The sequence below is a fragment of the Rhipicephalus sanguineus genome, chromosome 6 (genome assembly GCF_013339695.2).
Source record: "Rhipicephalus sanguineus isolate Rsan-2018 chromosome 6, BIME_Rsan_1.4, whole genome shotgun sequence".
In the NCBI taxonomy this organism is placed as follows: domain Eukaryota; kingdom Metazoa; phylum Arthropoda; class Arachnida; order Ixodida; family Ixodidae; genus Rhipicephalus; species Rhipicephalus sanguineus.
In genome coordinates this window covers 77,626,535-77,650,729 of record NC_051181.1, presented here as the reverse complement: position 1 = coordinate 77,650,729, position 24,195 = coordinate 77,626,535, and the positions used below count along the sequence as shown (strand labels likewise).

General features: G+C 45.1%; 1 protein-coding gene across 1 annotated transcript; it reads right to left on the bottom strand.

Annotated features, from left to right (window-relative positions):
- Positions 1 to 263: 263 nt before the first annotated feature.
- LOC119395914 (26S proteasome non-ATPase regulatory subunit 6) lies at positions 264 to 23,177 on the bottom strand. The gene is made up of 8 exons (XM_037662931.2): positions 22,927 to 23,177; positions 21,485 to 21,690; positions 20,329 to 20,474; positions 11,288 to 11,507; positions 8,179 to 8,287; positions 3,632 to 3,800; positions 2,071 to 2,176; positions 264 to 373 (listed from the first exon to the last, which is right to left on the bottom strand). The coding sequence occupies exons 1-8, from the start codon at positions 23,066 to 23,068 to the stop codon at positions 305 to 307; spliced, it is 1,167 nt and encodes a 388-aa protein (XP_037518859.1). The 5' UTR covers positions 23,069 to 23,177; the 3' UTR covers positions 264 to 304.
- Between the last annotated feature and the right edge of the window lie 1,018 nt (positions 23,178 to 24,195).

Genomic DNA, 24,195 nt, shown 5'->3' with positions numbered 1-24,195 from the left:
CATCCCCAGTGGCACTAGACATCTGTAGCAAGGTCACATACTACTAGTAAAATTCTGGCACTACCAGCAATTCACTGTTACTGAAAACTTTGTAGGTTGGCATGCCTAACAATGAACTCACTTGCACATTAGTGAGGCTCAAATACGTGACATTGTATGCCCTTTTGTGACAATGCTGCAAAATGACACAGTTTCAGGCAAATTGTGTGGCAGTATACATGTTTGTGCTCACTTCACACGTGTAATAACATTTGGAGCAAATATGGACGTCAAAAACGCATTTATTTGCCTCTGCGGGCTAAGCTTAGATATTAATTACGCGACTCAGCTTCTGTATCCTGTTCAACAAGATGTCTCCTTGCTTGATGCAAGCCTGCAGAGAGAGATGAAAAAAAGCATTGATACTTCCTTTGCACACTGTAAGTCATCAAAAAATAAAGAAATCAAGACACAACCAGTGTCTCAACTTATGCCTCAGAGAATGCCTACAGAGAGAACTTTCCAGCCTCTTGTATAAAGCTCATACTGTAGTTGTGTATGTGTAAATATATGCAGTTGCTATTGAAACTCCAAATAACATTTGGCTCAGCTGTGCACAACAGCATTTTCCAGCCCGTGAAGAAGCTCTGTACAAGAGACACAGCTCGAGATGGAACAGAAGCACAGGCAATGTCGAAAAACTGCTCGGTTTAAATTACAGAGAAACAAACAAAAGGATTTCTGAACTGACACATATGTCAGGGATTTAAGGGGGCAATAAAGCGATAATGCCATGCAATGTTGGCTGTACTAGTAAACTGTGCTTCTACAGTCATGAACAGGCCCCACCTACATTGAGAGGTGGCTTTACGGTTAAGAAAAAAATATAAAGAAATACTAACTTCACAACCTTAAAGGAGTACTGACACAAAACTTTGAAGGCGAGATAACCAGTGGGATCAATTTATGTGGACACACACGCATCATCTAGGAAATATCAATGGCTAATGTAGCCTAGACATATTTTAAAAGTAATTCTAAATTGCGTGTCGTGCAACTGCACGTGAAACACCCCTCCTCAGTACAGTAACGCCAACAACCAACAATCACTTGCATCACGAGTTTGTGCTGGCTGCCATAATCCTTGCAAGGACTCCCTCCTTTACGGACATGCATGGGAGTGCAAAGACTGACATCCTTGCCTCCCAGTGCATTTTTGGGGCAGTCATGCATACACTCAAACCTCATTATAACAAAGTCACATCTGTAGAAAATAACTTCGTTATATGCGAAAATTCGTTATAAACGTTTATTTGTAACACTGTAGCTATGACTAGACTATTTTTCATTTACTTCGTTATAACCGATAATTCGTTATATCCGTGTTCGTTATATCGAGGTTTGAGTGTACTTACAACATCCCAGAGGGGATTGTAGCAGCCCCCAAGGAGCCTTCCTCGAAAGTTTTGTGCGCCCACCATAGCCAGCGATGTTAAGATAAAAACCACTCTGTGCCCCGCTTCACTCGGTGCTCTTTGAAACCGAAACTGCGACTGGGCACTACAAAAGTCTCCAAATAATTAAATATTGTGCACTCGAGCAAATGACGTTTCCAGCCGCATTAACTCGATTGTTAGCGATTCATTGCGAAAGAAAAATCAAGATGTCAAATTTTTGAGTCAGTACACCTTTAACATACGCACACCAACTTTTCATGAACATTGTGGACTTGTCGACTGTGTCTATTTTTGCCTAGCCAATTTCTTGGCAGCAGGTAACTACACTGTACTCTAAGACGCCCAGAAGAGTGGACTAAGTAAGACTCAAAAACACTTACTTAGCCCCGATAGCTCACGCGCAAACAAAATGCACAAAAAAACTTTGAAATTTGTCACATCACACTGGTCTATGACAATGAGGTCCTGGCACAGATTTCTTTAATTCTGAACCTTGGATTTTCCTATTCCAGTCAACATGTTTTGGTAAATTTCAACACATACAGCATTTTCAAATGGCAAGTAATCAGCCTAAATTCATCTCTCCTTAGCGCCCGTTCAAGGTGCACAGTGATGCCAGGCAAATCGATCTCACCTGGTACTGGTAATTCTTGCTGTCTGGCCGATTGGTCTCAACCACCTCGCCCACCTTGTCAATCTTGCAGTGCAGTCGCCCAGCGGCAATGTACCGAGCCAGCTCCCTGCGATGAAAAACGTTACTTTGTTACAATACACTATGTGGACACACATAATGCAAACAAACGAAAAAAAAGCTAGTTTCGTGGTTTTCTGTGCCAATCCAAGGTATGATTAAGAGGCACACCAAAAGGGGTGTGCTCTGGCAAAATCTTCACCATATGGGGTTCTTTAACGTGCACTGAAATTTAGGTACACATGGGCAGTTTTAGGTTTTAGCCCCCTCCCAACCCTGACAAATGTAACCGCCAAGGCCAAGTATTGAACCTGTGCCATCGCGCTTAGCAGCACAACAGAATAGCCGCTAACCAACCAGAACGGGTTCACAGAGCAGGCAATACAAGAATGAGAAAATATTAGACGCAGCTTTGCCTGAATTAAAGTAAACAGTGGTCAGGATATTTGAGCTACAGCAGCTGAAGCACTCACTGCAAAGTGTTCACTTCTGGCCTTTTTACACAGGCAGTGCTGCACAAGACCAAACCATACCCTCAATGTTCAAATCGTAATACAGCTAAGCCTCAATGTCACAAGCTTTTCCGTTTCAGTTTTTTGCTTCCACTGAAACACGTGTATATTTTCTCGTGTTACAATGAAGTAGCATTGGGATGAATTTTAATTATAACAGGGTTAAGACAGCTGAAAATGAATTCGGAGCAGTTATTGGAGCAGCGAAATCTTGATTTAGTCGCAGTTAGCGGCATTTAATATGCCGTCTTATAGGAGCTTGAGAAAACAAATTTGCAGCAACTTGGGGGGACAAGTACAGCACTAACAGATTGAAAGAGGGCAATTTTAGGGCTAAGTAACACACACACTTTCGCTTCCATCACCTTCAATTCTGGCCATATAGGCATAATTTCGACTCTAACGCATAGATCAGAGCCAAAATTACTTTTAGAGACCAAATTCGTCGCGTCATGACAAGGTTATATCGAGCGATTCCGAATACCAGTCATTATACTAAAAAAAATTGATGTCTCGTTTGAATCCGTGGGTACTCTACACATTTTAAATCAGCTCAGAATACACATACCACTGAAACAGCCTTTGGAAAACATTTGTTAAGCTATTATCACCAGGTATGCACTACACAATCTTTTACAAACCACACGACCTATCTAACCCCAGTAACAACATGTGAAATAATTGAAAAATGTTCTGCACACTAGGTTCATTTCATAAACATATGGGAAAAAAAAGAAAAAAAAAATCACAGTTCTCAAAAAAAAAATTTGATTGCACAAGAATTGTAGTAGTTATATAGCAGTAGGCCTACGCTTAAGATCAGTGATATCATTTAGCAGATTACTGCCTTGGCAGATTACTGCTTTGCCAGCAGTGTAGCGCACATTAAAAGAATAATCTCTGAGAATGAAGTCGCATCACTGTTAAGCGTATCTTCCACGTCAATTCAGTACTTTGACGCCCTGCATTGGTGACAGAACACGGATACTCACTGGTCAATGAAGGCGACGGTAACGCCAAAGGCATTGGCCATGTACTGCAGGGTCAGGCTGCGGTAGGACTCCAGCAGCTGACTGTAGGCCAGGATGCGCATTTCGCGCACGTAGAAGCGCACGTGTGGAGCCCACAGCCGGTCACGCTGGAGAAGCTGTTCTACGTGCGCTGAAACACACACAGCAAGTGGAGCAGTGAGCTTGGCTACGAAAAATACACAAGTCTTTACAGAGGTTGTGTTTGAAAAGAAACAGGACTAAGGGACTGCATTGTATACAAGGTGTCCCAGCTACTGTGTACCAAGGAAAGGCCTCCCTGTCACGCTGCTGTCCCAACCTAGCACATTTTTCAGTGCTGTGAGGATGGTTGTAGCACTTTGTATCTGTACACCCGCCACGGTGGTCAAGTGTTTATGGCGCTCAACTGCTGATCCAAAGGTCGTGGGATTGAATCCCGGCCATGGTGGCCCATGTAGTACTACTTAGATTCAGGTGCATGTTAAAAGAACCCCAGGTGGTCAATATTTCTGGGGCCCTCTACTAAGAAGTCTCTCATAATCTTATCAAGGTTTTGGGATGTTAAACCCTAACAATTATCATTATTTGTATCTGTAGTCTTTGACAGTCACTCTTCTAAATATGCTGCAGATACCTCAAGTGTACCTAATCTAGATCTGTCCGGTGTCCCTCTTGTTTCTGCTTCCTATTGATTATACTAATTCAACTGTCATTACATGCAAATTTAGAATGTTTGCCGACGTGCATGTAAATTATGCAGTCAAAGGTAACGAGTGCGATGACCAAATTTAATGTGATAAGATCCTGGTGTCTGAAACAGGCAATGTTGAATGAAGTTAAACACATAGACTTCTGCAGATGCCAGACTAAATATAAAACGAACCTGCACAGCAGTACCGTATTTACTCGATTCTACCGCACCCTCGATTGTAACGCGCACCCGTTTTCCGCGACAAAAAAAAAAAAAAAAAAATCTCGGATTCGTTGCCATGCATCGATTGTAACGCGCACCCATTTTTTCGTGAGAGAAAAGAACAAAAAAGTCCGTAGGAGTGAAACTTTGCGCATTCAGAAGAACAAGTATTTGGGTTTTAAAGAACTAAAGTTTCAAAAAAGTAAAACACAAAGTCAAAAAGCAGGCCTTGACGCTAAAACTGTCACCACTACAGCGGCGATACGAGTCGCGTAATGGATCAGTCCTCGTCGCTGTCGGACAACTCCTTGTCGCTGTCAATGCTGTTCGATTTCGGGAAACCAGCCCTGCCTTGGTCCACTGAAACCTTTTCGTGAAGCTTTGCTGTAAAAAATCTGCTTCTATTTGCGCCAGTCTCGCACGCACGTTGCGGGAACTCCGAACGACCGCGATGCGGCCCGATTTCCGCCCGTCTCAGCACATGTAATAACTATTCTTTTAAATGCTGCACCGTGGTGCACTCGTCGAGTATTTGGAGTCGGCACTTCTATGCCGTCGATGCGAACGCAGAACGGGATGACAATCTCCTCAGCACACGTACGAACTGAAACAATAATGGCAGAAATGGCCAAGGCTCGTAGGAGGCGGCCATGTTGAAATGCCGATGGCAATACGATAACCGAGTTTCTTTTTTTTTTTTTTCGGTACTTGAATCTAACGCGCATGCGATTTTTGGACTCGTTTTACCGGAAAAAAGGTGAGCGTTAGATCGAGTAAATACGGTACATAAAAAACAAGGCAGCTGTGTCTCTGGGCTTCCTACACTCTTATGTTCAGTAAATCATCATACGAACTGAAAGAAAAAAATGTAATCTATGCTTCAGAATAAATTTAATTAGACTAAGTTGATACAGTAAAAGCTCGTTAATTCGGATTTCTAGGGACCGGAAAAAATGTCCGAATTAACCGAATGTCCGAATTATCGAATGGTCGAAATAAACACAATAAACGCAAGAGTTTTTTCAACATACCTTTACTTTATAAAGTAATCGCGGATGCGTGTCTGTTTTCGAGCAGAAATTTGCGCGGGCACAATTTTTCTGAGCCCTTCAAGGTGCTCAGCAGCTCGCATGCTGTCTGCAGTGCTAAAACAAAATTCTTCAAGGACGACGAGGGCCTTCGTGGCTTCCTTCACAGTGCGAGGGGGCCTGTGTGGCTCGTAGTGTGGCTGCTCCTCTTCAGGCTCTTCGTTCTCGAATTCGTTGCCATGCATAACTTCCTTGACGATTTTCTCATCAGTCAGACAGCCGGCAGTGGCAACGCCATCATCAATGCCGATATAATCCTCTAGCGTCACTGCATCAGGCATAACACTTCCGAAATCCTGCCCATCGTCGGCACCGTCGTCCGGCGACACTTCGGCATCGCTGGAGTCGGGTACAACAAAGCCACTTTGCCTGAAAGAGTTGGCAATGGCGTGCGCAGGCGTGTTCTGCCACAAATACGCAAGAATGCTAACTGCGCTCGGGAGACTCACGTCGTATTGTTTGCCAACGTCATGGCACAGGAGCAACTTCTTGTCGGCAGAGCCCATTTTTCAAGGCACGCAAAATTTTTACTTTGGTGGTGAAGTCCTTGGCCTCGTACTTGGGCCGCTTCGCCGGCGTTGCCATCGGCGGAGAGTGCGTTCACACGAAAAGTCAGCACAAAAGCAATCAAGCTAAAAAACTCGTACTGAATTGTTCCTCGATAAAACGGCGTTCAACGATGCAGCACACCAACGGGAACAAAGCAATAAAATGGCACCGCCAACAACACACTCGAAGAAAAGGCGTTCAACGAGTCTCAAGTCAAGCCAAGTCGGCAGTTGATGTCCATGGCGATGCTGCGTTTGAGCTTCACTTTTGTTCCGAATTGTTCTTTTTTCGTTTTCGAGCCTCGCCAGCAGCCCGAAAGTCGCCGAATTATCCGATTTGCGGTCAAATCTGTCCGAAATAACGAGCGCCCAGTCTCATAGAGTGATGCGTATATTTACAGGGACCAGATGACTTGTCCGAATCAACCAATTTTCCAAATTAACGAGAGTCGAATTAACAAGCTTTTACTGTATTTTCTTCATGACATGGTTACTGCTCGTGAAAGACAGAGATGAAGAAAGAAGGTCTGATTGATGACACCACCCAAGCTGTCAGTCCGTGTTTTCCTTCTTTGTTCCTGTATTTGAAAAGCAGTAATCAAATGATGCAATAGCATTTGCGGCTTACTGGGTGCGAGTGCATCCGCCGAGACCAAGCAAAAATATCCCTTTCCGACACAGTATTCTCATTTGGAGACTAGGCTTATGTGAATATTTGAATTCGCTTCGAGTCAAATTTAAATTATTGGAAATTTCTAACTATTCGAAATGAATGAATAGGTGTATATTGTCCGCATGTAACCCCCCTGTAAAGGTGGTTTCACTGCACTGGAGGGGTGCTATACCGTGAATACACCTTTCCAGGAAAAATCCGCCCTGCCGCAAAGCCCCACTTCAAGGCTAAAGAACATTACCCTCACATCGATTCATGGTTTTTCGTTATACCAGCTTGTATGCTGTATGTATAGTAAATTTTAAAACGTAACTTATTTTACAGGTTATCACTTGCATTCTACTGAAAGTCAAATCCTGCTACTATTCAAAAGTTGCTTCCACTTCCTTTAAACCAAGAAGAATTACATTTGCGCAGGAGTTGTTTCAATTTAAAAAAAAGAAATATTCTGCAGGTTAGTTGGGTCATGCCAAACATGCTCATTTTTCTTTATAATATGTGACATATACTATTCAAATTCGATTCAAAATTATTCAACCAAATCACTATTCACTTCGAACCTAAAATTTACTATTCCCACAAGCCTATTGGAGACGTGACTTACTTTTGCATTTCTGTGCACAATAAACAAGGAAGAGTCCAGGAACACTGAGCTAATTGTAAATTAAACATACCTGTTTCCTAATGTTCCTTTATATCACTTCTGGTTGATATATTTTTGCTACACACGATCCCTTAGGGCGGTGAAGGCAGTACTGCGTTTAACGAGACATTGGGTGTGTCAGCAGGAATTACAAAATATATTTTTTTTACCTTTTCAGGAATGCTTGCTGCCAGCAGATAACTATCGCACGTAACTTGAATGGGTCATTGAATTCGGTTTACAAATAAATACTGCATGACTGACTGTTTAATAATTAAATACTTATTTATGTTGTAATTACATTTAATTGCTGTACAGTTGAAGCCCTTTGTAAGAGACACGCACCAAGAAGCAGTTCTTGTCCCTTATATGAGATGTCTCTGATAAGCAGGGTACCACCTTACGATTTTCTGATCAACACTTATTTTCACTATAGGCACACTGGTGTCTCTTATACCCAACTGTCTCTTACATCGGTGACTGTTATAAAGGGGTTCAACTGCATAATGCACTATAATTCATTGTACACTTCCACTTGCTGTAAATTTGGTCTCCAAAACGTTGGCATCAAATTATGCAAATTCCACGCATTTACAGACAGTCGATCATAACTCATGTCGCAAAGGGATACACTTGAAAGAGCAAAACTCAAAGATAGACTCACCGAGCTTCCTGAAGAAGATTGCATATTGACACCGGTAGAGGGAGAACAGATACTCGCTGATGTCAGGAACACCATGCAGGACTTCAAGGATCTCGGAACCCTTGACAACCTGCACAGCCAAGACAACATTGCTATCGTAGAGGAATGATTTTCTGAGATTAAACTGATGAACTGTTTATTATAGTAGGCATACACTGGCACGATGCCCCACGAGTGCGTCTTGTCACTCAGAAGCGCCTGGTGTTCTTTTCCTGACCCCAGGTGTAACTTGAGACGATGTTTATAAAATGTTTATGTGCTCCCCCTTTCCCTCCAAGGAACAAGAAAGCTCATTTTAACAATCTACAGAACTTATTTCCAGTGAAATGAGGATTTAAACTAGCGTATTCTGCCACAGTCGCAATACTATGCACAGAAACTATAGTCGGATACAACTTTAGAAGTCAGCGGCATTTCCTGCTGAAAGGTGGACGAACGTAAGCCTGCACCAATAGGCGTGCACTCGGGAGTGACGTCATGAGCGGGACGGCCGGTGGCTTTGCCTTTGGAGAACATTGGCGCGTGCATGAGCAGGACTATTTCTTTAGTCGCGGAGGCGACCGGCTGCCGTGCTTCGGTCGTCTGGGCAGGGCCTCTCCTGACTTCTTAAGTTGTATCCGACTATAGAGCAAGGCGCATATACCTAAGCTGGTATGCAATGCAGTCAGGCACACAGCCAGGCTCACGAAAAGCAACCTTGTTTGCACATTTTATCTAGAACGTCTTTCAGGGCTCTTCATCTATATGTAAACCGGTATATGCGAGGTGTCACGTGCTGCTGACAAAATGTTAACTTACAAAACCAAATTTGTGCATTTCCCCCCGTCCCCCCCTACACGACCTGTCAGGAAGAGAACATCACTGCCACCTCTGACCCTACCCCGTATGCATGCCTATGCTCAATACTAATCATGCAGTTATGATTTCTACACCTTGGTACTCAAAGGTCTTGGAAAACAAGAAACCACAAATAAAAATAATTATTTGAAAATGGTATCTTTAGAGTACAGTACACTCCCGTTAAGACGAACTCAGGTGACACGAATTCTCACTTTTGTTGCCGTGCCGGCCCGTGCTCCTACGAATTGAATTGTGGCGGTATGGACCCTGTGTTGCACGCACACCTTCAAAAGATCGCTAACATGATGGACCCATACGGCAACACCGTGTCATGTCTTTTCGTTTTTCCAGTTGTCGCTTTTGTAGCCAAGCACTACACACTGACGCATGAAAGCCATTGCAAAACACTCTCAGATGCAGTCCGCACAGCTTATCAGAACACTAGGTGCGACTGTGCAGGTACGCTAGCGATTTGGCACTTGCGTTACGGGCCGCAGTTGCTGATGCACAAGCGCGTGCATGCGGGCAACACGAAGAACAAAGGAGCACGGGCAGCTGCTTGCAGATTAACCAGCAGTCGTGGGTTGTTGTTTGACCAATCGCAGCATCACTTGCAGACCGCATCACAGATTCAACATGTTCACGTCACACACGTCACTAGGGAAGGCTGGAAAGGCCCGGAGAGGAGACGGGATTGTTTCTTGGAATTTGAGGTGTGCCCACGGTTTGTAGCGCTGCCACGTGTGGCAACGTTGATCGTGACGGCATTCTGCACACAATGTTTAATGAAATGTTTAAAGTATCGGAGGTGGTTTAGGGGCCCTTTGAGACAAACTTTCTGGTGATTCTACGCAATGAACACTGCAGCCTTGGTGGGGCGAAGGAAAAGAAAAGGAAAAACATTTCCAGGCTCAATGACGTGAAGCAAATCGCGACGCGGAGGGAGGGGGCGAGATAGGTAAAAAAGCAAAGTCAGCGGATAAAGCCAGTATCTCCCCCCCAGCCTGTGGGTGAGGTGATGGGCTTATCAGTAAAAGCAACAAAAAGAGTTGAGGGGCTTTACAAGTAGGGACCCCAAGCCATTGCATCCTTTTGTATTCTCCCCATGTTCCTCTGTTCCCCAGCTGGAGTACGTACAAAGTAGTAAGGGGCCATCTAAACCGCTGTGGACTGAGAGGCAAACGCAAGTGGGCACGGAGGCAGGAGAGAGAAAATGAAAGCAACAACTGGAACAAAAAATTGGCTGCGCATTAGAATCGAGTAGGAAACCGAAACAACGTCTACAGCACTAGCACTCCTGTCAGAGGAGTCAGGCGCATTGTCATCACTGTCACACAACGGCGACCGAGCACATTTTGCCGTCAGTTTGCGTTGGTAGCATTCGTTTGCATAGGACCTGTGCACGTCGTATCTGTCCCCAGTGAAGTGCAAATTGTCATGCTCCGTTTTCATTGCGAAAGCGCATGACGAAGGAAGCTTATTTTGCACACTGAGTATAGCTGCGTCACATCTTTTTCGTGCGCCCAAGGCTTGTGACCGTGAGTAGCGCGAAGGGAAATCTTCAGTCGCACGTCGATAAGGAAAAGTTACTACAGGCCGAAAACAGAAACATGTAGAGACCTCGAGGAAAAGCTTGTGGACTTTCTTTAAGCAGCTCAGTGTACTATGTTGACATTGTCATGGTAACAACACACGATCGAGGCCTCTCTAGAAGTGACCTTAGAACCAGTAAAACAGGATCACAGAAGAGAATGAACTGCCAGAAGAATAAATTTTCCTTTCTATGAACGCAAGTTGTGCTTGTCTGTCACTTCTTTCTTTTTTCCAATCGTCAACATAGGGCTGTGTCACAGTTTTATCGTTAAAATGTGGTAGCAACATATTCATGTGCATTTTTATTTTGAAACCGCGAAATTAGGTGCGCGTTAGATGTGCACATCATTCCTATCTATACGGGCCTAATAAAAGCTTTTTCTTGTGATTTCCTCCCCATTGTAAATCTACTCCATTCAGTGCTTTCAAGCAACATATTCGGATGCACTTGGCATGTTAGCATGCCTTTTTCAGAGGCACTTCTGATAAGCCGAACTCCTGATAAGACAAACAAATGACCGCACTCCCTTAGAGTTCATCTTAACAGGAGTCTACTGTATACTATACAGGCACTGCCTCATGTCTAAGTTTCTTACATCTTGGATCAATACTTTGGCTAGTGTAACAATTTGCATACCTTCTCGCGGAGCTCGACGCGTGGCAGGGCGATGATGCTGGCGAGCACGGTGTAGGTAACAAACCGCTGGTAATCCATCAGCTCGTAGCAGGTGAAGGTGGACACCGTGTCCAGGAAGGAGGCTGCAGCTGCCTTGAAGTCCCGCACTGCCAGGCTGTACAGACCCTGGTACACCTTGAGACGGTTCCTACGATCCCAGTCACCTCCTTCCTCGATCAGGCTGCATAGAGAAGATTTGAAGAGAATTACAACGATGCTACTGAGGACTCCTGATTTGGAGCAATTTTTGGAGCAGCAAAGTTTTCACCTTGGAGCAATCTGGAGCAGCTATTTCACATCCTGGAGTATGCTGGAGAAGCAAGTTACATTTACGTTCAAGCACTTGAATAATTATTATCGGGCTCTTATGAAGAGCTAGAAATATTTCAATGCATTCCGAACCTCACAGGGAAAATCATCTCAGGAGCACTCCATATTTCACTCGATAACACAAAAATACGGGCGTCGTGCAATTCAGCGTTCTAGAATAATCTCTGCAGCTATTATTTTTGAAACTATCAAATAAACGGATTATTGGATCAATAAAATTAATACTCTAAATACGTATATGTGGTTATCAGCAGACGTGGTAGACAAATGCCGCGACGTACAACAGTGCCTCAATGCTATAAATAGCTACAATGTCCCTAATGCATTCCCCTAAGATGAATACAAGGCGAAAGCCACGTTCTTTTTCTTTCTCAATCCACTGTATTTCTGAGTGTGACATGACTCACTTAGCTAGCCTCAAAAAGCCAACTTCCTCCGACACTCCCTTCCTCTTCTTGAGGCCGCTGTGCTGTAGCAAGAGTGTTCTCACAATGCTTCTAGGCTATCTTTTGCGCTTGCACCGGGTTGCCAGGAAGATGGAGATCCGCTTCAAAGTAAAGCTTCAGTGAGAGTGTCCGAAAGTGCGCTTAATGGGGGACTACAAGATTTAACAAACTTCGCTCTCTTTCTACAGCAAAGCTGTATATAGCTAGGGCATTCCGATTGTACGCCAAAAAACCCCTAGTGCCCTCTAGGGAGCAGTGCAAAAAGGAAAAAAAAAATAACTCACAGGGTCCCTTATGTATTCGCCTAAGACGACTCGAAGATGAAAACCATCTTCTTTTTCTTCTTACTCGATGTAGTGATCCCAACCCGGCCCTCTCTCAAAGCTTTCTGTACCTAACGTGGTTTTGCACTGCCTCCATGATCGGCGCACCGATCATTGAGACAGTGCGAAGCGACGATGTCATGTGATGACATCATCATGTGACTTCACGGTGTATAACGTGACAAGTTTTAGCGACCAATGATGTCATGATGAAGTCATCACGTGATGATTTTTTTTCGCATCACTCCTGTTGACACCGCCGACGGTCAATTTTCGTGTTTGATGAGGCATCTAAGGCTTTCACATTACTATTGCGTTTGAACGCTAACAGCCTGGCCTTGTATAAAACAAACTGGCCTCCGGCATGTCGCCACTGTCCCGTACACTAAATCGTCGCTGGTCATCGACCTCACAAAGTGGAATGGCTCCTCATTTCTTGTCGTTATTGCGATAGCAATTATACGGACACCCTCGACAGGTTTTGCCGTCGCCGTCATGTTCCCTATAAATTCCAAATTGATAACATCAGCCCGCGCATCCTATGTTCCACCCGCGAGTAAAAGATCGCGAGCTATGGCTGTGAACGCGGCTGAAGCGGAGATGATAATGAGTCGGCCGTCTCCGTCGCACAGAGGGCGCATATGCGATAACATTACCACGCGTGCGAGGCCTGCCGTCGATTGCTCATCAAACAGAGAGAAAAACGACCCGCCCGCCCGTTTTTCGTAAGGAGCATATAGGTACGCCAGCGTCGCTCGAAGGTCTCTGGCACGCGCGCTGTCTCGAGGCAGCAGGAGACGGCTCGTCAACTTGCTGTGTTCTGAACGCTTACTTCGTGTTTAAAGAACTGACAGCAAGAAAAGCGCTCCGGTCCCTGGAGCGGTCATATTCAATTAAACCAGCGTTTTGTTGAGTTACGCGAGATCAGATCCAAAAGAGTCAGCTGCTAGCCTTACTTTGTATAACAGAACAATTAGTTGGTATCGAATTCATTGCTTCGCCCTTAAGCGAAACTGTGTTTTTTTTTCACCGTCAGCTATTGATCCTGGAAAGCGAGGGGAGGAGGTGTAACATGGCGTAGCCGCTTCACATTGAGCATTCCGACGTCAGGGCCGTCAGCGACGGGCCCACTACAGACAGCTGAGCGTATTAAAACTGAATTACGGCTGCTTCGACCAGGAGGCATGCTTTTATTAATTAAATTAATCTTTTTAAATCAATAAAAAAACTTGAATTGGGACTTACCCTATCACTCACGATCTCGAAAGGGCAGAGGCTGCTAGGGCGTATTTACCGCAAGAGCGATTACGAACCCGGATGTGCTGGTGGAAGCTTGGAATTACGAAAAAGCTCTTCTGGATGAAGATCCATGGATAAAGTGCACTTTTTATTCTGCGATGTCCAGAAACAGAAGAACGTTTCTGCAGCGTTTCTGGGACAGACAACATCCACCGATGAATCGCCGCCACACTTTCTCGCTACCGATTGGCCTAGACTTCACGAGCCTCTGCAGAGAGTGCGTTTTGCCGTCGAGCCGACATGCACAACAGAAGCTGCGTCGGCAACGAGCACGGCGCCATGGCTAATACTCGGGACGCACGCGCGAGCTATTCAGCGGAATAATTCTTGGTCTGTGATTGTGACTTCAGCGGCCCCAAGGTCAAGCTGCACATGTTTTGACACGCTGGCGGTGCGATTGCCGGTGATCGACCCCAAACCCAAGACTCTTGCGCAGTTTGGCGCAATTTCCGTCGATATTATCAGGATGGCGCAGTAAATCCTATTTGGCACACTTTGGCGCAGTTGGCGCAGGAGTGGAATCACTGGATTTAGTTACAGCAATCGATCTTCTACATGCGGAGGGACAGTTGAATGGGCAATGTCTGTATTTATTCATTCATTGTTCCCTTACACTGCCCACTTGGGTTGTTGCATAGAAAAGGAGGGGAAAAAAAACACAAAGAACTGTCTAGTTTCAAAAGAAAAAAAAACGCCAGGCCTGCGCTGCAACCGCAGCACAGTCACAGCGAAAGCTGGAAGAGCAGCGTTTCTAGAGCCCGTTAAGCTCTCTTGGGGCTACAAAACAAGTACACTAGAAAGGTACCCACTACGCCATAAATCACAATTTTTGTGAAGTTGGGAAGCACCTACTAAGCCATTATTCGTCATTCTGCGGAGAAGCGAGGCACCAGCTACACGTCAGTAAGGCATCATGTGCACTTTGTTGACGCGACGACTGATGACGATGAAGAATTATGGCTCAGCCCTTTGTAATGGGTTGGAATCTTTAAACGGCCCACCAGTTATGTAATTGGCATTGGGTGACGCCCGGTCACTATTTCCCTCTCCCGTCATGCTGTATAACATACGTTGACGTGGGAGAGAAACGGGGGGGGGGGGGGGGGGGGGCGAAGGACTTTACTGAGACCCCGAGGAAATGGATCGTGCGCTTATGGGCTTCCTTGGCAACCAATACAAGTGCACTTGCGAGGAACCCACTACGCTATAAATCAGTGTAGTTTTACTGAGACCCCGAGGAAGTGGATCATGCGCTTATGGGCTTCCTTGGCAACCAATACAAGTGCACTTGTGAGGAACCCACTACGCTATAAATCATTGTAATTTTTGAGAAGTAGGGCAGCAGGCACTGTGCCATTTTTCGTCATTCTACGGACAGCGTTGGTACCTACTATACGCATGTAAGGCATTATGCGCACTTTGTTGATGCTGTGCCTGATGACGATGAAGAATTATGGCAGAGTCCTTTGTAATGGGTTGGAAGCATTCAACAACCTACTCGTTGCGCAATTCGCATTGTGTGACGCCTGGTTACAGAATTCGCGTTGTGCGACGCTTGGTGCTTATTTTACTCTTCTACCACGCTATATTGCATATGCTAATGTGGTTCCTTTCCGACGTGAAGCCTGTATAGGACCTTTCTGCAAAGCAGTTTCAAGCACCGGCATGGCTCAGAGGTTGAATACTGGGCTCCCACGCAGAGGGCCCAGGTTCGAACCTCGTTCCATCCTGGAGTTTTTTTCTTATTTCGTTTTTTTTCTTATTTCGAGCGATACTGGTTACGGACACCGGCGGCGGCGGCGGCGGACAACTACGGCGCCAAAAACGGCCGGTGAAATGATCTCATAACAGCTTTCGCTGTAAAAAAAGCTTCAACTCATTTCGCTTACGTACTCTCAAGGGCACAATCAGGAATGAACTGGGTCCTTGAAAGTACAGTAAAAGCTCGTCATTTTGAACTCGGTTAATTCGAACTTACAGTTCATTCGAACCGACGCCCTGGTCTCGGCACAGAGCTGTGTATATCTGTGGGGGAAAACTCCTAGTAATTCGAACGTGTCGGTATCCACAACGGTTAATTCGAACTGGGAGCCCCTGGTTTTCATCGCTCCTCGCAGAAGTCGGCCCAGAGTGATCACAATGTGTTACAAAACCAAACCAAACCAAATTTGCTAGAGATGCAAAATAACGAAACAACAGGATTTCTCAGCAGATGAGGATTACGGCGCTACGCTGCAGCTCTTGGGAAAGCTGCGAACGATGCTCACGGAATCGCGACAGAAGAAGCACAAGCAAATGCAAATTACTGATTACTTTGAATTTTGACGGCGTCAACTCTGCCATCTAAATAAACTTGTTTTGGGGCGTAAGTAGTGTCATATATTTCACATTAAGGCTCACTGCTCACATGCATGTCAGTCCTTGTTTCTGGCATATCACTGCAGGACTGGTCAATTAATTCTGTTCTTTGTTAGAGCTCCATGAACTCAATTTACGAAATCACCTGCCACAAACATGCAGTAGCACCTAATTCACAATAACGAGTCCAGAGGTGGCTTCTTTGGTTTCCGAACACACAGTGTGGCGCGATGTCCGTTCATGCTACCGCCCGCCTGGTAGTTCAAACTCTGCTTAATTCGAACAATTTTATACAGTAAAACCTCGTTGATACGTTTCAGAAAAAAAAAGCGCGAAAAATAAACGCGCGATCCGAATCCAGTAAAAATTGACAAGCCCATACTGCGGTGCATGGGCAAAAAACATTTATTTCTTAAAAAACGTAGTGGAACTCTTCCACTGCCGAACTTCTGGCAGCTCGCTGGCAGCCAGAGGTAAGCCAGCTAGTTTTGGTCCTGACAGGGAACAACGTCAACGTCACGTGTGTTGAAATCCCGAGACAACCTGAAGATTGCAAGATCGAACGCAGGGACAATCAGCGTAAATGTAAAGAAACGCTACCGCCATGGCAGCAAATGAAACTTCGTGCCACGTGAGCCTAGGTTCTTTCTGCATTGCCGCTTGGAAATATGCGGCTAGGTTTGCCGAAGAGCAGAAGTGATATTCTCGAGCAGACACTTTTGGGATACAGTCATGTACAGTATGGTCCATTGTTAAAGGGAACACTCCAATGAGCACCTTTCATTTTGCCGGCCCTCTAACAGCAAGTGGACAGGGAAACATTGTTCATGCACTGCACGAATCTGTCAAAAAGAGGCAGAACTGTCGACCACTAGTTGTTTTATGCAAATATAAGCCACTATGTTTTTGCAAGAGAGCGGAATCCAAACATGCCGTGCACGTAAATGTTACCTTTAACAGTGGACCCGTCTGTACATTCCCAAGATCACGCGCGGCTCGCCCCATTCGTGAAGAAAACTACCACACCGCTAACAGATTAACAAGCTCAACTCTGCGTAGTGCATGTAACAATCGTGATGCAGAGGAAATGACGTCTCACTGGCCATATCCACTGGGCACAATGGTGGCGTTGCTATGGTTATGTGGTGCGTCGTGTGCCTTTCCATAGGTCTTGTACCGAACAGTGGCAGACTGGAGGAACGACAGCATCCTTTCTTTGTGCCGCATTGTTAGCTCCTCGGTGTTCTTTCTCCCGGCTGTTGTTGTAGTCATGGAGACTGAACAAAAGTGTGTGGAACGAGTGCATGTCTACGTACCATGCTCCAGATGAAGGATTTGCAGTGCTCAGCGAAATTGTGCAGAAATGACTCGTTTTTTCTTAAAGCCGTCTGAAGATTTTGATGGCCAGCATGGCCACCTGCCTTCGAGTCGGTGTGGTTGACAAAGAGCTGAGATAATGGCTGACGGGGCGATCGAGCAATTCGGAGAAGGCAAAGATGGGACAATCGAGCAAAGCAGAGAAGGCGCTGAGTGGGAAAATTAGGCACTTCGGGGAAGCCGCCGTCACCGTGTGGCGGCAGTCTGCCACTTGGCGCTTCACAAGTACATGAGAGGGCCTTTATTGTACACCTGAATGAGAGTTTCTGGCTGCAGAATGTGTCATACGACTGCAGTTTCCCGCGGTGCTGAACATTGCTGCCGAATAATTGTCTTTTGCGGGAACGTGCAGTAAAAGCTCGTTAATTCGGATTTCTAGGGACCGGAAAAAATGTCCGAATTAACCGAATGTCCGAATTATCGAATGGTCGAAATAAACAGAATAAATGCAAGAGTTTTTCCAACAGACCTTTACTTTACAAAGTAATCGCGGATGCGTGTCTGTTTTCGAGCAGAAATTCACGCGGACACAATTTTTCTGAGCCCTTCAAGGTGCTCAGCAGCTCGCATGCTGTCTGCAGTGCCAAAACAAAATTCTCCAAGGACGACGAGGGCCTCCGCGACTTCCTTCACAGTACGAGGGGTCCTGTGTGGCTCATGGTGTGGCTGCTCCTCTTCAGGCTCTTCGTTCTCGGATTCGTTGCCATGCATCGCTTCCTTGACGATTTGCTCATCAGTCAGACAGCCGGCAGTGGCAACGCCATCATCAATGCCGATATAATCGTCGAGTGTCACTGCATCAGGCATAACACTTCCGAAATCCTGCCCGTCGTCGGCACCGTCGTCCGGCGACACTTCAGCATCGCTGGAGTCGGGTACAACAAAGCCACTGTGCCTGAAACAGTTGGCAATAGCGTGCGCAGGGGTGTTCTGCCACACATACGCAAGAATGCTAACTGCGCTCGGGAGACTCACGTCGCATTGTTTGCCGGCGTCATGGCACAGGAGCAACTTCTTGTCAGCAGAGCCCATTTTTCAGGGCACGCAAAATTTCTACTTTGGTGGTGAAGTCCTTCACCACGTACTTGGGCCGCTTCGCCGGCGTTGCCATCGGCGGAGAGTGCGTTCACACGAAAAGTCAGCACAAAAGCAATCAAGCTAAAGGAGCCGTACTGAATCGTTCCTCGATAAAACGACGTTCAACGATGCAGCACACCAACGGGAACAAAGCAATAAAATGGCACCGCCAACAACACACGCGAAGAAAAGGCGTTCAACCAGTCTCAAGTCAAGCCAAGTCGACAATTGATGTCCATGGCGATGCTGCGTTTGAGCTTCACTTCTGTTCCGAATTGTTCTTTTTTCGTTTTCGAGCCTCGCCAGCGGCCCGAAAGTCGCCGAATTATCCGATCTGCGGTCAAATCTGTCCGAAATAACGAGCGCCCAGTCTCATAGAGTGATGCGTATATTTACAGGGACCAGATGACGTGTCCGAATTAACCGATTTCCCGAATTAACGAGAGTCAAATTAACGAGAGCCGAAAATTTTCAGCCAATTAGGAAAGGCTAATGCCAAATTCGCGCTAAAAACAAAGTGGAACGAAGTTGCATTATACCAGCCCTGATTTGACAGGCACAACAGGATGATATAAAAAAAAATATCACTAGACAGGACATGCCATCTGTTTCAATCCAGTAAATTTCTTATTATAAAACTAAGTCTTAGTGAACAATCAATGGATGCTGCAAAAGCTACCGCTACAGGCGTGCAGGAGCCAAAAGGGCGCTAGTTGTCAGTGATGCACGTAATTATACTCTGGCTATAAATATTGCGGTATTAAAAAGAAAGCATGCTTTCTGTCGCATCCGCATCTTGCCATGGGCCATGCATTCAAAATGATTACATCTGTACTTTCCTGTAACCTCTAAGTCACCCTGTATGTCACGAGCCCTGTTATTGCAGCGTTCATGAGCAACATCCAGAAACTTTAATGATGTGTTTTCAGACAAGGAGCATGTAGAAGAATGAAGACTGCAGCTAGTTGGTTGCGCATAAACTTCAAGCATAGCTACTGACTGGAAATCAATTCAGCGGAATCCTACAAGGTGGTGGAAGGGTTATGAAAGAAAAAAATTGACAAGCACCTGTTCATAGCACGGAGGCATATAAAAAACCACACAGATTTCTCAGAAAAAGCTCATTAGTTTATGAGTTTCTAGCAACATCTATATACGTTTGTGTTTTGATTTCAAGTATACAATGATTTTTTCTGGTATAGCATGCAGTTTTTAAAATACCAAACATTTCGTGTGCCTTGTTCGGAGCACATTTTTCCTAAGTTGAGAGAATTACAATTTAAATCGGCACATCACGATAATGTGGAATGGTATACAATAAAACAAGAACGATGTCCTAAACCCGTTTTAACAAAAGTTATGGCATGTTGAACATTCACGAGTGAGCCAACGGCAAGTTTGGATGTCCCTTACGAATGTTCAACAAACCATCACTTTTGTTCAGATGAGTTTAGAACCCCCATTCTTAATTCATTGCATGCAGTTCTCGTTTCAAATTACTGTGACATGCCGATTTACTTTGTAACTCCCTAAGTTTAGGAAAAACGTCACTAAAAAGAAAACGAATGAAATGTCTGATGTCCTAAAGAAACTACATATAGAATAACTACATATTTGAAACTGGCACACAAATATACATGCACTCACCAAGCTTCAACAAAATTGACCAAGAATTTAAAGAAATGTTTTTAAAAAGTGGCCTCCCCTTTTAATGATGGTTCAGTTGGTGCGACAGAAAAAACACATTGGACAAAACTGACCCGAAGGATGTGAGGAATGCGACAGAGCTTGCCTCTTTGCTTTATCGATGTTGCGGGTGATGAGGTCGTGGTCCAGGTAGAACAGCCCAAGACGGATCAGGTGGAACAGCAGATCTAGCCGGTGGCCCAGCGATACAGTCTTGTCATAGGTCTTGCGCAACTGCGTCAGCGCTGCCTCCTGCAAAGAGAAAGCGCGTTCGACACATGGAGAGCCGCTCCACGGAAGAAGCTTCTTTATACTGAAGTCTACCAGAGGACCAGCTGCTATGGGAAAGGTTGAGCTTCTTATCAGTGCTTGCTGTTGCTCATAGTAAATGTGCAGTGTAACCCCCCCCCCCCCCCAATGGCTTGTGATTTATGACTGATGAGGTCCTACTTACTAAAGGTTATTGTCAGGTAGTGTTGCCATGTTTTGGTTAAATGATGGTAAGTGTTGGTTAATGTCCACTATCCACTGTTATAACAGCAGCACTGTATTCATTCAATTTCAATCCTGTGATGCTAATGCGCATACAGAGACAGCAACCCGAGTTGGTCGTACTTGAATATTTTTTTTCTTTGTTAATATTGCATTCGTATATCCACTGATTTAACTGCTACATAATCAGCGTAAACATCAACTCTATATTTGCCACATTTAGATTTACTAATATCAGATCACTGTGAACTTCTGTATATACCATTCCATGCTGCATGCCTTAAATCATGTATCTGTCACAGCTGCCCTTTAGAAATATAATAAAACTTACTAAATTGGCTTGGAAAGAACAGGTCATCCTAATTTACTTATTGGAAGGAAGTTGGTCAAAGAAACTGAAGGCCCAAGCTTTCCTTCTTAAACTGTTTGCTGAAACTACAAAACTATATGTATGTGCCCAGCAGTTTCTCGTGAGAACATTTTTCAGTTTTCTGGATACCGCTGAAACAAGGATTAGGGCAGGACTTACAAGTACTTACCTACGAAACATCTTCAAGTGTTTCGCTGAAACGGAATTGATGTAAATGCAATGCTATACAATTAATGGTGTGTGAGACACATTTCAAACATTATTTAAGTCCCAACAGTAACATGAAAATAACGAATATTGAGTTCATAAAGTACGTCTCTTCAACTGCACTAGCAGTGAGAAGCTTCTGAAAAAGGAAATGTCTAGCAGCCAGCAATACAGCGCAACACTAGGCACATACCTTGTCCCCAATGCGGCTCAGGTACTCAGCCTTGGCCAAGTGTGCTTCACGGACCTCCATCTCACTCAAGTTCTTCTCAGCATCCTCGATAGCCGAGTCGAGCTTTTCAATCTCGGCCGCATTGGCCGTCTTCATGTTGTTCAAGAAACGCTGGTCCACGGGCCAGCCCAGCTCAGCACATGTCTCCTCATAGAAAGGTGCCATGTCTGCAGGTAAACATGCGACACTAAAGTCAACACGTACTCGTAGTTGCCATCTGATTTGTGCCGCAGCCTTGGTCCACAGCCAAATATAAGCACTCTTAGAACTGTACAACACTGATCCTATGCTTTACCCTTGCACAGTCATTACCACTCTACAGCGCTCACAGGATTAAATGGACCATTTTAAGGTTAAGTAATTCGCATGCTTTCGTTTTCACCATCTTCAGTTTGAATCAAATTAGAATAGTATATTGACTACTACACTTAACTTACATCACCGTCAGCTGCATCTTCATTGCCCAGATACATAGTGACATGGCATGGTAATCGCAAGCGCATGCATATACCAGCTGAAAGTTTGTACGCTGTGTTTCGTTTTATGAGCAGCGTACATTCTACTTCAATCCATGTAACTTTTTGTTTAGTCGTCTTCTCAGGATGTCACACACGCCTTGGGAACAATGCTGATGACTTCTTTTGGGACAAAGTCATTAGGTCGCCATCCTAAACACTACACTAAAAGTAATGTGATCAAGCGATGATGACAAGTTCCCATAAAGGTTACCAACAAACTGAACTCTTCCAAACATTATCCTTTTTTCGCGCACTGCTTCCCAGCATGACGAACGGCAACGCTGAAGTGCTTGAATACGCTTTTGGCGTTGTGCATAATTAGTTCTTAATTCTGTATCAAACAAACTTGCGGCAATGTTGCGAGTGACAGTGCTATGGGGGCGCACGTGGGTAACAGGTTGGTCGGCGCGGCTACATGGTTTTAAAATAAAACCTCACAATAAAATGTACGTTATAAATAACATAGCAACCAATGTTGAGGCCACATGTAGTGTTTGCACAGGCTTTACTTTAAAGCTGAGTCATTGCGCCTTGCCGTCTCTCTCGGTGCCTGCGTTAACGACAAATATCACTGACTAGAAGCCAAAACTAAGCTGGAACCAGGCGTTTGCATTAAACGCAGTTAAGTGTTATGAAGCTGCGGTTGATCTTCGACAAAACGTTTGTTTCTACAGTTCTATTCCTAATAAAAAGGAAGCACGTCCTCAACTTTAGCCACAGCGCGGCGCGAGACTTATAATAATCAGTCGTAATAATCGTTAACAGTATCGTTAGAGCTCACACATTGTTTACAGTTAACTTTCTTGGGAGATAAACAGAGGTTTGGCGAGCGAAAATGAAGTGCGATGCTGTACCATCGCGAGTTGTGAGTAGCTCATTGCTTACTGTGCTCAGTGATCGCGGACATGAGATCTTGCTTCAGCTTGTCATTGCTGGGCTCATGATGGGCGAGCACAAACTTGATCTGCGCCAACTCGAGGTTGGGATTCTTCTCCAAGCTCTCTTCTTCCAGATTCTCCAGCGGCATGATGAATCAAAATTTCTCCGGCAACCACCTCGCACAACAAAAATACGCGACGAACTTTACGGAAGCCGCTGCACCAGGAGAAATGAGTAAGCCGGCTATCATGAAGTCGTTGTGTTAAGCAGGTAGGTGCTGCCCCCTGCTTTCCTGGAGTTACTTGAAGTGTATTTTTAGAAAAAAGCGGATTTTAGCAACTTTAGCATGACTTTAGTATGGAGCAATCGTCGAAGCGATGAGCATTACCCTTGCTTTTCCCTAAATTCTGCGCTAGATACTGTGGAATCACTGTCGCCACTGTTTAAAAGCACTTTCCATCGTGACATCCCGACGGTGCATGTTGAAGCAAGCTAAAGGAACTCCGCTGAGCACAAAGATGTGGAAATCGCGTCGTGCTCGTGGCAGATACCGTTGTCCATCTCAATTTCCTTTTGTTGTCGTTTATGCATCTTCATTAACACTACAAATAACCGCTCCGTGGTTAAATTTCCTTGTCTTCGTGCGTTCAAGTCACAGAGAACACTTGCTGTCAACTGAGTCGAGACTTGGTATTTGTGTTTGAAGTAAGTGATTAAATAAGGATGCACTTCCGTAACCACCAACGCTGCGCGTCGATAACTACAGCCAAAGCCTTGACGAAACTTTTTTTATTATTTTTGTTTGAAGGTGAACATGGTGGTGCACCGTCTTCCGCGTGCCCGCGCGGCGCGAGCCCCGCGTTATTCAAACAGTACAGCCAGTACCAGCCGGTTCAGTGCTCGCGACTCGACGGTTCACAGGGCAAGCACGTCCTGAGGATCGAGGTTGCGGCCACTGGCCTGTGGTTGCGGCTGGTCGCGATTCGGTGGGACTCAGCTGCACGATCTCGCACTAGCTACCACGTACGTCTTCAGTGGATGCATGCACAGAAAGCGGTAAGCATAAACAGTTTCGGAACACCTATCGAGGGGGAGGGGGACGAATAAATTTATACTCGACCACTGCTGCCGCGGCAATTGTGAATTTCATTAATTTGGGCGTATATGGCCGCACAACCCTCAGAGCGGGGCGCAACGATCGCAAAGCCTCCCAAAATGGGCAACCGAAACTAACTGAGCGGTAGGGTCCGCACTGCTGAGCCGCGCGTGTTGCGT

Bases quoted from the DNA above. Each gene is read 5' to 3' on its own strand.
- LOC119395914 (XM_037662931.2), bottom strand. From the start codon at position 23,068: ATGCCGCTGGAGAATCTGGAAGAAGAGAGCTTGGAGAAGAATCCCAAC. The intron at 20,475-21,484 runs GTATGTGCCTAG...TTCTCTTTGCAG, and splicing joins TGAGCCGCATTGGGGACAAG to GAGGCAGCGCTGACGCAGTT. The intron at 8,288-11,287 runs GTATGCAAATTG...TTGGCTGTGCAG, and splicing joins GCGTCGAGCTCCGCGAGAAG to GTTGTCAAGGGTTCCGAGAT.